The sequence below is a fragment of the Parasteatoda tepidariorum genome, chromosome 6, assembly GCF_043381705.1.
Source record: "Parasteatoda tepidariorum isolate YZ-2023 chromosome 6, CAS_Ptep_4.0, whole genome shotgun sequence".
NCBI classification, from domain to species: Eukaryota; Metazoa; Arthropoda; class Arachnida; order Araneae; family Theridiidae; genus Parasteatoda; species Parasteatoda tepidariorum.
Window position 1 is genome coordinate 79,378,567 of NC_092209.1, and position 12,643 is coordinate 79,391,209.

The window sequence follows — 12,643 nt, forward strand, 5'->3', positions numbered from 1 at the left end:
TTTTTGTATTACTTTGCTCACTTAATCAGCAAAAAAATATATTTATCTCAAAAACATTTTAGCAATAGCAGAAAGTTAGTAGTTTTTTTAAAAAAAAAAGGAACAGCTGAACACACTTAATAATTATACAGTAAATGAAATAGTTAATAGGGTTCCCACTCTTTTAACAAAGCAAACATTAAGCACTTTTAAGGACTTTTTTTTGGAAAAAATTAAGGACTTTAAAAATAGTACGATTGTTTATCATCGAATGTGTATATACCACCAGTGACAGTGCCAATTATTTGCCATTCCTAAAAAAAAAAAAAAACAATTTTACTAAAATGTAAACACTGATATAAATGTATTAATTAACAGGTCTCGCCAAAGAAGTAAAAGGCAATTTTTGCAAAACCGGATCTGTTTTCTCTTTAAAAAAAAACACATTTTCAGATTGTTAAAGGTTAACGTCATCTATGAAACTAATCCGTATTCCATTTTTAATAGTTTCATTGAAATTGAGATGTAAAATTAAGTCCAGAAATTAAAACTTGCTATAAATCACATATATTAAAAAAAAGAGTAAATAAAGAAATATGGCAAAAACATTGAAAAAGTTATTACAAGTTTAAATATTTCCCTACTCGACTTGCATCGCACATTCAGTTGTGGGCCAATCTCGCTAAATATTCAGTTCCGCCAAAAAAATTCTTTTCTATCAATAAAATTTCTTCATTTATTAGGGCATTTATTAACAGAATAATACAAAAAAGTTGAGTTACAGTTATGCATAAGAATAGTTTTCTTCACTGTGTCATGTTAAATTAAGTCCTATTTCAAGTAAAAACAGGCCATACTAATATCTAAGTACCTTAAATCATTCCACTTTTTTTTTCATTAGGCATAATTTTTTTAAAAATTTATTGCAATAAATATTTTTATGAAACTTTTTATGGAATAAAAATACAATTATGTTTGAAAAGATTTATAATTTTCTAACCAATATGTTTTTTTTATTAGTTCTCGGGGTGAAACATACAAACAAAAGAGTCTAAAACGATTTTTCAAAGGTATCAACACATTCCTATGGCCAGAAAATTGATAAGGCAGGGGTCTGTCTAGGTTTTTCTGAAAGGTACCTATTTTGTGAAAATTTAGACATAATTTGTGAAAAATTAAAAACTATATTAAAATATCAACACAAAACCATGGTAAAAATATAAATTTAATGTTTCTTAACGGATACAAAAACAAAATTTTAAGGAAAAGTATTTTGTGAAGCTACCGTTTTTCCTGAAGTTGAATTTGTGAAGGTACCGCTAAACGGTAGCAAATTCGGCCTGGACAGACCCCTGTGAGGTTACTTAATTAACAAGTACTGTTAAGTTATTTACTGTTTAATCATTTACAGACATTTACTAGTAATATTTCTTTACCATCCTCTATAATTCTTAATATTATTCTCCAGTATTATTATGATTTGATATTTTATTTCTATCGCAACCTAACCGAAACTGGTATTTTTTATTATAAAATACAGGGATGAGATTAGCCAAAAGGCAAAAAAGCTGAATTTCCACGATAGTAAATTTTACGCAAGCGCAGCCCTTTAATAATAAATTCCAGACAGTTTAAGGTAATAAATAATGTGTTGACATACAATTGCGTACTAATCTATTATTATAAAAACGACTACATTGATACTTAACATTTAGTGAAAATAAAAATTACCAATTGAAAAAATAAAGCTGGAAATTATATTTTTCCTCAGTTCACATAAGAGACAATTATTACTTGAAAAACTACCTGGTTTAGCAAATTAAAACTACTGAGAATATACATTAATATTTCATTTCTTTTAATAAATACTGTTATGTGATTTATAGCAAATATATCAGTAATATTACTTTTTAAATTATATTGGAAAAAAAAACTTTAACAATGGACCGAATCATTATGTTCATATTATAGTCTAATCTAACTACAGCCCTCTGAAACATATCAATAACAGTGAAGTAGAAATATATAGTAACTCCTTAACATACAAAAATTGCTATTTTAGTTTGAAAAATTACATGACAATCAGCAACTGTTTAGATAATTGTTTTTTATTTGATAAGAATTTTGCATTTTATAGCATAAATAACAGCAATTATAAATAAAATTTTGATGATGAGTTAATTAACTCTTTTTCCAAAAAAAAAAAAATTAAATTAAATCCCTTTTTAAGTGATTGCTTTTGTTTGCTATATCTTTTATGTTTGCTATATTTAGTCGTTAGTCCATCTTCAAACATCTTGTGACAAATCCTATTTTTTCTTCTTTGCAAGCACAGAATGTAAGTTTTGAATATATTCCCTTCCAGTTTCTCTGATGTTGTAACACTTACATATACATACTAATAATCGTCGTTAGAAAAACAGTCACTTTTATAGTAACTAATTTTTAAAAAAAATTTACTTCTTACAAGAATCGCGATAGTTGATCTTAAAATTGCGTGAATATGAATAACAATTATGGATTTTGAAATCACATGAATATGAAACTAGATATACGATTTTGAAAATGAGAAAATACAAACTGGGATATAGAATTTTTAAAACGCGTAAATACAAATCACGATTCATAATTTTTAGATCGCGTAAATACGAATCATGATGCGTAATTTTTAGATTGCATAAATAAGAATTATGATGCATAATTTTTAGAATGCGTGAATGCGAATCCCAATGCCTTATTTTAAAATCACGTATAAATACGAAAATCAATGTTTGATATTATAAACCGCATGAGCAAATCAAGACATTGAATTTTAAACTTGCGTGAATACGAATCGCTACATAGGTTTTTAAAAAGGCGTAAATACGAATCACAATATCGGATTTTTAAATCTCGTAAATAAGAATCGCAACGTACAATATTCAAATCGCGTGAATAAGAATCGCAACACGCAAATATGAAAAGCTATGTTTGATATTAAAATCGTGTGAATAAGAATCGAGATATTAGCAGATTCCAGGCTTGGGACCTCTAAAAGGCTTGTCAGAAGCAGCGTCGTTTGAACTACAAAAATCGGATCTATCTGGAGGGCGGGTAAAAAATTCGGAAAATCTTATCTGCTGCGTGTAAAAGGGGAGAAAATAGCTAAAATAAGTAAAAATGAGAAAGGATTGGTAGCTATGTAGTTTGAATTTTCTGTTTCTCTTTGAAAATCGGTGAATTTTCTGAAAAAGCGGAATACTTATAAAAAAAGTGAAATTTTTAGAAAATCTGAATTTTTGATAAAAAAGCTGAAATTCAAGAGATAAAAGTGAAAAAAGCGGAAATCAGCTAAAAAGCGGAAAAATCTCATCCCTGAAAATAATCATGTAATATCACCTTATCAGGTAACGTTTTGTAAAAAAATATTGAAAAATTTTATGAAAAACATATTGAAATCAGAATGTAAATTAACAATTTTGAAATTATTACTAAACAGCAAATGTGTTATATTTATTTTTATGATGTACTTAACACAAAATTATTTTCAGCCAAACCTGTTTTTAGGAATTAACTTTACATGATGTTACTAAACAATCTGGCAAAAAACATTAATTAATTTTAAAACAGCCAAAACTTGAATAAAAATTTAAAAAACAGTTTATTAAGTTGCAATGTTAACTGAATAAGATGATTATTAAAATCTAAGGATCTCTTAATTGAGTAGATTTAAATTTTTATGTAACAATCTAGTTATCTTTAAGAAACAAAAATAATAGCGTAACAATCTAAAACTTTAAAAAAAATTTACATTGCAACAAAACAAATTATAAATAGTTACCAAATATTTAACTTTCTTGTTAGAAGCAAATCATACATTCTTGTTTAGTACTCAGAGGAAAAAAATTAAAGTATTTCTGAAAAAACTTGAGGTTTTCATCAAAAAACCAATAAACCCCAGGTTTTTGATGAAAAACCAAGGTGGGCAGGGATTTTTCAAGCTCTGTTTATTACAGATCAGTTCAATTTTTAGTACAATCATGAATTTTATAAGATATTACTGCTTTCTATAAATTTACAGTTACTTATTACACATTGAAATATTATACAAATTTATTTATTTCTTCAAGATTTTAGGAAATAGTTTTCATTACGGATTCAAGTTCAAAAATTTTTCTGATACTTCTTTTCTTAGGGTTTTACTTAATTTTCTATAAGCAGTAGAACTGAATTTCTTAAATTCTGTCAATTATGAAAATTAGTGTGGGTCTTCTACCCAGGTACCTTAAAACTGCCCTCCCCCCCAAAAAAGCACCATCTCTTCCATGTGCAGTATCCCCCTTGTCCACACTATTCTTTTCTTTCAGAATGCTTCACTCTCCTCATCATATAGTATCATTCAAGGCAAAAGGCAGAATATATTAATGAAAGAACCAATATAATAATGAAAGGACATGGTAATCTTATTCCTCTTGCCAATACACATTCCTTTTTGTCTCTCTAAAATGCTCTACTCTCTATGCATGGTCTAATTCTAAATGATAAAAGAACGGCATTTTGTTTTAAAAAATTGAATTGAAAAATTGTTCATATCAACTATAGTGATGATGACAAATTAAGGACTTTTAAAAACCTTGTACCAAAATTAAGTACTTTTAAGGGCCCTTATTTACCAAAATAAAAATTAAAGGCAGATTTAAAGGACTGTGGGAATCCTGGCTAATTATAGCTGAAATATCATCCTTAAATATTCCATAAATTATGCATTGAGTGGCCATACTTTTTAAAAAAATGAAAATGAAAAACAAAATTCCCCAGTTTGTAAAGAAAAAAAAATCAAAATTTGCAGCATTTTCCCTGTTATTTTAGGTGATTTCAAAATTCCCAGCATTTTACAGGTTTTTCCTATTCTTCCTGAGGAGTGGCAACCCTATTATTTCTGCACATGTGAGATTTAATTGATATTTAGTTCTTCCTCCTGAAGCTTCCACCCAACAAAACAGTCATGCACTATGCAAATTAAAGTGCAAATTAAATGCAAATTAAAGCACAACACAGAACAGAAAACACTCTTCAACAGATATCACATTAAGTCGAATGGCATAATTGAAAAAAAAAATTGTGAGCGAAAGTGAAGAAATGTATAAAATCTTATCCTAGAACATTTAAAAAATTATTATTATCATTATCACATGCTAATGAAAGATGATGTTTTTGAGATTTTACGATTCTTATATAAACTCTCAAGAATTCTTTCAGGAGCTATTTTTATCAATCCACTCTTTTATCAGAATTTTTGGAATGGAAAATAATAATCTATAGGTAAAAACTTTTTTGGCACAAAAGCCTTAGAGTAGTCTAGGAAAAATAATTCATAAAATTGCCGTTACTTTTTCCAGATAGAACATCCAATACAGGAGCTTTGTCTATCAACATATCTTTGTCAGCAGTCTCCAAGTCAGTTTTTTGTTGCAACTAAAAGTAAAAGCCATAGTTAAAAACCACTAAAACAATATGTAGCCACTTTTAATTGATATATATAAATAATGTTTAGAAAAAAAAGCATGCAAGTAAATGTAGAATATAAAAAAATATGCAACTATTTGATTATGTCTACATTAACGCTTTACTAACGGGATTCATTTGTCCCAACGAATGTTTAAAAAATTACTAATTGACATATGTATCCCACCATTAAGTACGGCCAGAACTTATATGTCCCAGCCTCTAAATTGATAATCGCTTGTCAGAAAAATCCCAAATACTAAATTTGCTTTATTTGTGACCTATTTTGTCCTTTTGAATAACAATCATTTTTTAAAATTTTGTAGTCAAAGGGTTAAAAATAATCATTGGGAAACTTTTTATTTATTAAATAATTATTGTTTATCATTAAGAATTACGATTTTACAACAGTATTGGCATTTTTATTTTATTATTTATAATTTAAACTCATTTCGTTAGAATAAGAAAAACAAAGCTTTTGAGTGCAAGTGCATGTGATTGATTGAGATTAAAACCTTAAAAAAACTATACCAAAATTTCTCAGTCAACTTAACATAAACTGCATCAACAAGGCATTTTCGTCTAAATTCCTAAAAAATACTTTAAATTTTAGCTGCAATTGTAACATACTAATATACTCTTAACTTGAACATTGTACCCAAGGAATTGAATTTTTGTTACACTCAATTTGAAGTGTGCTTAAAATGCTGTAAGGTGAGTGTTACAGCTTCGCAGCCTGGATTTATAGATCCAATAAGATAAACAAATAGGATGTGAATTTTAATAGCCATCCTTTAATTTTAATTGCCACTTTAATTGCCCTATGCAAAAAAGTGTTAAACCAAAAAATAAATAGATAAATTCTGATTTTAAATTATTATAATCTATGGGCAGAAAGGTACTTTAATCATGTCTCACTAGAGCTGCACAATTGGCTTTTGGCGATAGTCTGGGAAACATCTCCGAGGATGAACCAAAGACATACCATCGCAATTTTTATCCTCTGCAGAGGGGATAGCTTCTCTGCTTTGGTAGCCCCAAAACACGAGAAGTCCAATAGAACAGTTTAACAATAGTTTAACAGTTAACTTAACAATAGAACAGTTTAACGAGGAACGATACTGTGCACCCTTAGTCCCTACGCAGGCTGATCAAATAGGTCACCCACCTGCTTACTGCCTGCAGGCAGCAATGCTTATCATCTATGATGTGTGATTATCATCTATGAGAATCTACATTTTTAAACATTTTAGAAAGGTATAACAAACTCTTAGTTAGGTATCAAATAAAAAACTCGTACATTTCTTTTACAATATGAAATAGATTTAAATAAAAGGAGTAACATTAAGAATGATGACTTAACAATAGTATATACAGAATGAGACCAAACAAACCTTTTGTTTATCCAACTCTTGCTGTTTGATTTCTTCTGCTTCCTTCCTGATTTCAGCCTCTTCTTTCTTAATAAGCTCCAATTTTGTTTTATTATCAACTTTACCTTCCATTTCTCCAATTTTGAATTTCGTTTCAGTAGTCTAGAGTCAAAGGGGGAAAAAAATAAAGTTTGAGTATCAATTTGATATTTAGCGGCATCACTTTTTTCAAATCTCAAATAAAATATACACATAGGGGAGAGTGGGGCAAAACCTTTACCCCATTTATCACAGTTACCTCGATTGTGTGGAAATTAGTTCCGTTTTCTAGCAGAGAAACACAGAATAACACTTTTAGAATAACACAATATTAAATAATTATAAATAAAAATGTGTCAAATTGCAATTTATCCAATCCCTTAATTTGTTTAATTTTGAAGAAAAAAAATACAAAAACTATAATCTTTAAAAAAAACAAAAACCTTAACAATCATCTTATTCTTTTCATGTAAAATAAGTTTTTATATAACTTCCATTTTAACTCTTCTTTTCCCCCAAAGCAAACGATTTAAAAAATAAAAAGTTTTGAAGCCTTCTGTATTTTTGTATGAATTAGACCGAAATTTGAAACTGTTTTTTCGATTAATGGCTCAGCTGTATAGACATGAATGTTGACATACTAAAACTACTATCATAATAAAATATTTATTTAGGACATTTATTCTAATAACTATACTTAATATGTACTAAATGTTAATAATAACTTAATTAAACCCTTGAATGTTTAATTTAAAAAAAATATTAACTCATTTAAATAAACTCTTATATTTTTTGTAAATTTTGTAAGTTTACTTATTGAGGAATATACCATAGTTGATTTTTTGGAAATATATTTATGTACATATAAGTGAGAGTACAGGAAATTCTGAGTCCCTAACATGTGCTCAGAACAAAGTTTTTTTTTTTTTTTTATCGAAATTTCCCTAAAAATTGTAACGTTTTTCTTTCAGTACTATAACCTTTTAAAAATATTTTTGGAAAGTAAAGTTCGCATAAGAAAAGAAATTTATTTGCTTTTACATGATTCTCGAATAAACGAGTATACATTAAAAATCAAAATATACTAAAATAGTAATAATTTATTGAATTAACCCCTTAACTGCCGCGGGCGTATATATACGTGTCGGCCAGACGATGCGTTAATATACGCTTCCCGTACGAGCGTATATATACGCTTTCCCGTAGTACGATGCTTTGCATTGCGCTGCTATAAATAGAACTACACCCCCTTCTTCAGAATGCAGTAAAATTGCCTTGAATGTGTTTGCTTTGCGAATGTATTGCTATTTTCGGAGGAGGGGGAATGGGAAAAGGATGTTATGGAAAAGTGATATTGTATTAATCGCTTGTGTGTATTTATTTCAGTAAGATCGGGTTTATTCTTTTTTCTCTTTTGTTTCCCGTATGTATTTGGTGCTTTTTATTCTTTTCATCAACGTCTTCAAAGAAAAATGCATCGCGAAAATGTGCTGTTTGTTCATGAAAAAATATTCGTCGCGAATCCCGCTATCAGTGCGATGAATGTGATGTTGGTTTATGTGTCCAACCATGTTTCAGGATTTATCATACAACAGCTAAGTTTTGACATCTTTTATATTGTATTTTTATTATTTAATTTAAATTTTGTATTTTCTTTCTTTCCTTTTTCTTGTAAAATTAAACTGTTTTTAAATTGCAGAGCGTGCATCATTTTTCCCACTCTAAACACCGTGCAAGAAAGTGCACTTGAGCGAAAAACGGTGGCACTGGGGAGTGAATCACGTTAATTTCACTCGGCAGTTAAGGGGTTAAAGGTCCCACTCATTAACTTAAGGCAGTGTTTCCCAAAGTGTGGTAGCGTACCCCCAGGGGTACGGGAACAGTTTAGCGGGGGTACGCGTTCTTATGCGAAATATCTTGCAACAAACAAAAATTTCAAAATTTCTTTAATTAAAAACTAAGCTAGCCATAAAAATTTACGATTATGTATTTTTCTATTGGCTATTTTTTGCTGATTTAACAATTAATAATTAGTGGTGTCAATAGCCAGTTGTGATTTTTAACTTTTGCGCAATTTTTTATAGTAAAAAATGCATTCAGTTTTGTATTAGTGGTACACAGGGTTACGAAGAATTTAGAAAGGGTACACAAAAGTCATAAGTTAGGGAAACACTGGTCTAGAGAAACAGAGATGAGTTGAAACGCGATTATTGAAAACTTCTCCAAGTTTCACTCGGCAATCAATCTGGTTTCGATGCTGTTGGGTTTTTTTTTAACATTCACTAGTGATTCGATGGCATTTCTGCTTTGTCTCATAAACATTAATTTTTGACTCCCAAAGTATGTGCGTTTTGGACTTCTTTTTTTTACAAGAAGTCTGAAAAAAAGTAATAGACGGTGATTACCTGCTATCCCCTATAGAATAATTTCCGGTGATTTGTATTTAAAATTATTACTTCACTGTGAGGATAAGAGCACAACTTACAGGATAATTAATTCAAAAAATAGTAAACCTTTTTTCATGTTCAATTTTAAACATAAAAGTGTTTAAACTGTTTATATGTCACCCATCTATTTTTTTGGATCTACAAATTCATTTTCTACAATTGTTTTATTTTTAAATTTCATTATTTTCTTGTGTTTACAACTTAATCTTAATTTCATTATCTGCTTGTTTTACAAATTCTAATTTTCCTTATCTTTTGTGTTTCTGCAAATTAATTTGCATTTCATTACCTACTTATTTTTAGTTATTTCGCATTTCATTTACTACTTGTTTCTACAAGTTACATACAACATTTCCTCATCAACTTGTTTCCATAAATTAGACTGCAATGTTGTTTACAAGTTGAACAATATTCGTATTTGAAAGCTATTTTAACCTTTTTTTTATTTGAAACTTTTATTGATTTAGGTGGGTTAAATGGGGGAAACACTTACAAGCATGGAATGAGGAGACATGTAAATGTTGAAGTAAAAACAATGTCAAATTACGTGAATAAGACCATAAATAACTTATCTAATATTAATTTAATAAATTTTGTTTTCAGTTAGAAATGTCATTTAGTTCATGCAAACTATTTCAGATTTACATTGAATATCATAGATCAAAATCTTTTAATAATTGAATTAAAAATTGAATCAATCAAGTATATTAAGTTATTAAAACTTACTTTTTTGTATCCACTAAACTGAAATTGATGAAAAACAAAATATTTTTATTATTTTTTTAAACTAGTTTCCACTTTAATTAGATGTGTATTTAATAGTATACATATCTTATTTCCTTCACAATTTTCATTCTTCATAATTTCCATATCTTGCTCTATCAATTAAATTTTAGTATTATTTTCATTAGTTCAGCTAAATTTTGAATTTCTATCTAAAAAGTAAGAAATGAATATTCTAAGCAAAGCTTCAAGTTGCTTACTATTCGCTGTTGTGTAAAAAATTATCTTTTGATTTTGTGATTAAAAGCCATCATGCATGTTAATTCAAACTTGTTGATTCTTTAAGAGGGCCTCCAAGTGGCTTTATACCCAGGCCTACCACCCTGGATATTAGAATATTTAAGAGAAAATCACCTATAAATTTTAATAATTTTTTTAAAAAAATAAGACTGTTTTGGCGGAAATATTTTGATTTTTATCATAGAATAATTTCGGCATACATTTAATTAAAATATATATTTAAAATATAGGTTTAGATCTTTATAAATACCCACCTTGCCGATTTTTTTAAAAATATCCCGAGAAGTTTTATTTCGTTTCGCAATAGTTAAACAATCGTTTTCCTTTCAGTTAACTACTTATATTAACTTAGAATAAAGTTTCTGTGACAGGTCATTAAGTTTGGCAATTATTCTGCCACAGATTAACGATACAAAAATCTTCCCATAATTAAAAACAATCTTAAAGATAGTCTGTTATCGAAATTCAAACAATTTTATAAGCCTGTATAAACCAAATCATTTTTGACAGACAATTTTTAAGTAGTTCAACGATACATACAAAGTTATAAAGAAAATATTTTATTGTTTAGAAATTTCTTCCTATCGAGTATTATGATCTTAATTTTTCAAACCTCTAATATTAACATTGTGGAAAAATATAAAATTCATATTAAAATAGAAAATTATAAAAATACAGAAACATGAAAATTCTAAAAATATAGAAATAAAAACAGCTACTTTTTTTTAATATTATTATTCTCTCTGAGATTTAATCGCCAATTGCAGAATGATACTGTTAGCGATTTCAGGATATTCTTGCAAAAATGACAACCATTCATCTGATTTTAACACTTGAACTGCATTATCAAGAACTCCTTGAATTGCAGCGTTTTTCAAGTCATCGTCTTGATGCTGAGAGGCAACAATTAAAACATTTAATGAAATCTCAGTATTTAAATTTGAACACAAATAATTCGAACACTGCTTCCTTAAACTTGGAACAGCATACTTATCCGAAGCTATAAACAAAGATAGAGCATCTTGAACTGTTAGTGGTCCTGTTTTTCCAGTATATAAGAAACACAACAACTGTTGTATAGCATTCGAAGGTATATCAACAATATCTATTATGTTTTCTTCTTTTTCCTTAGTATCATGTTCGAACATAGCTGCAAAAATTGGTGAACGAGCTGATAAGATTGCTCTGTGAGCAGGAAAATCATTTCCTTTCACAGCGAGTGTAACATCACTATGTAATCCTTTCTCCAATAGATTTGAAAAATCGTCAATTAAATCTTTAGTGGATAAGGAATCGGTGAAGCTGACGATTTTTGGAGTTTCCTTATCAACTTCACTGTCCTGAATAACTTCGTTGACGTCTAAAGCACAATAAATAACTATGAATCCCGATCGAAGAAAAGTACTGTGGTATTTATCGTAACAACTACGATCAAAAACTGCTTGAACCTTATCGCAATCTTCCATAATCCTCTCACAAGTATTGTGCAAACGATCTCGGAGATCAAGCAACGCTAAGGACACTTTTATTTTGATTTTGTCCTGCGTTTGATTTTCGGGACTTTGTGAGGGCAATCTGCACAGAAAAACACTGAACTGAGAACCTAAATTTTTAGATGCAGGTAACTGAAAATAAAACTTGTCACCTTTAGAAGGTCCGAATGTAAAAAAATCACTTCTTTTATCGTCTGCTGTTGAATTTTGAATTGCAGATGCGTGAATGCACCATTTGAAAACTTCTTTCTTGGTGAGAACACCGTACTTCATAAGACAGTCAACTTCATCGGCAGCAATTAAATCACTCATTTTTTTTCAGACACTGAAAACTTCTCAAAATGTTGATAATTTTAACCGAAACAAATTCACATATACTGCTCTGACGTCTTAACGATACAGAATTGTTCTAAGCGCACTTTTTTCAATTTCAATAACTTGAAGGACGAATGTTAAGTGCCACTGTTAGAATAATGAAAAACATCTCCAGTAAGAAAATCGAAATAAAAACAAATAAATAAAAAAAAATATGCAATGCCTTTTCAGAAGATAAAATATCGTTTTCTCTTCCAGAATCCCTTTCAAGTTATCGTGCTTCTCCTACTAATTAGATTCAAAGAGAATGTTGTTTTCGACCTCTATCAAAGCTATCTCACTCTTCCTCATTTTTCTTTTTTTTAATTCACTGTAATCTGAGCTAAGAGTAGTCTGCGAAAACTTGAGCGCGTGACATAAAATAAGTAGTGAGTCTCGTGACTGCATGAGGGTGTTATATAACAGTTTCATTTCCAAATTAATTTTACTT

The 12,643-nt window shown here is 29.0% G+C and overlaps 2 protein-coding genes across 2 annotated transcripts in view; both read right to left on the bottom strand.

Moving 5' to 3' along the window:
• The window catches only part of LOC107443719 (mitochondrial proton/calcium exchanger protein), a gene marked incomplete at its 5' end in the record, with an annotated part of 37,623 nt that overhangs the window by 18,308 nt on the left and 6,672 nt on the right, over window positions 1-12,643 (bottom strand). The window contains 2 exon segments of the mRNA XM_043044263.2: window positions 5,349-5,433; window positions 6,858-6,998. Coding sequence (XP_042900197.2) covers window positions 5,349-5,433; window positions 6,858-6,998 — 226 coding nt within the window.
• Window positions 10,890-12,196, bottom strand: LOC139425932 (TD and POZ domain-containing protein 3-like; the record flags this gene model as incomplete). Its single annotated transcript, XM_071182774.1, is given in 1 exon segment — window positions 10,890-12,196. A coding segment is annotated over 1 exon segment (1,071 nt). The 3' UTR covers window positions 10,890-11,079.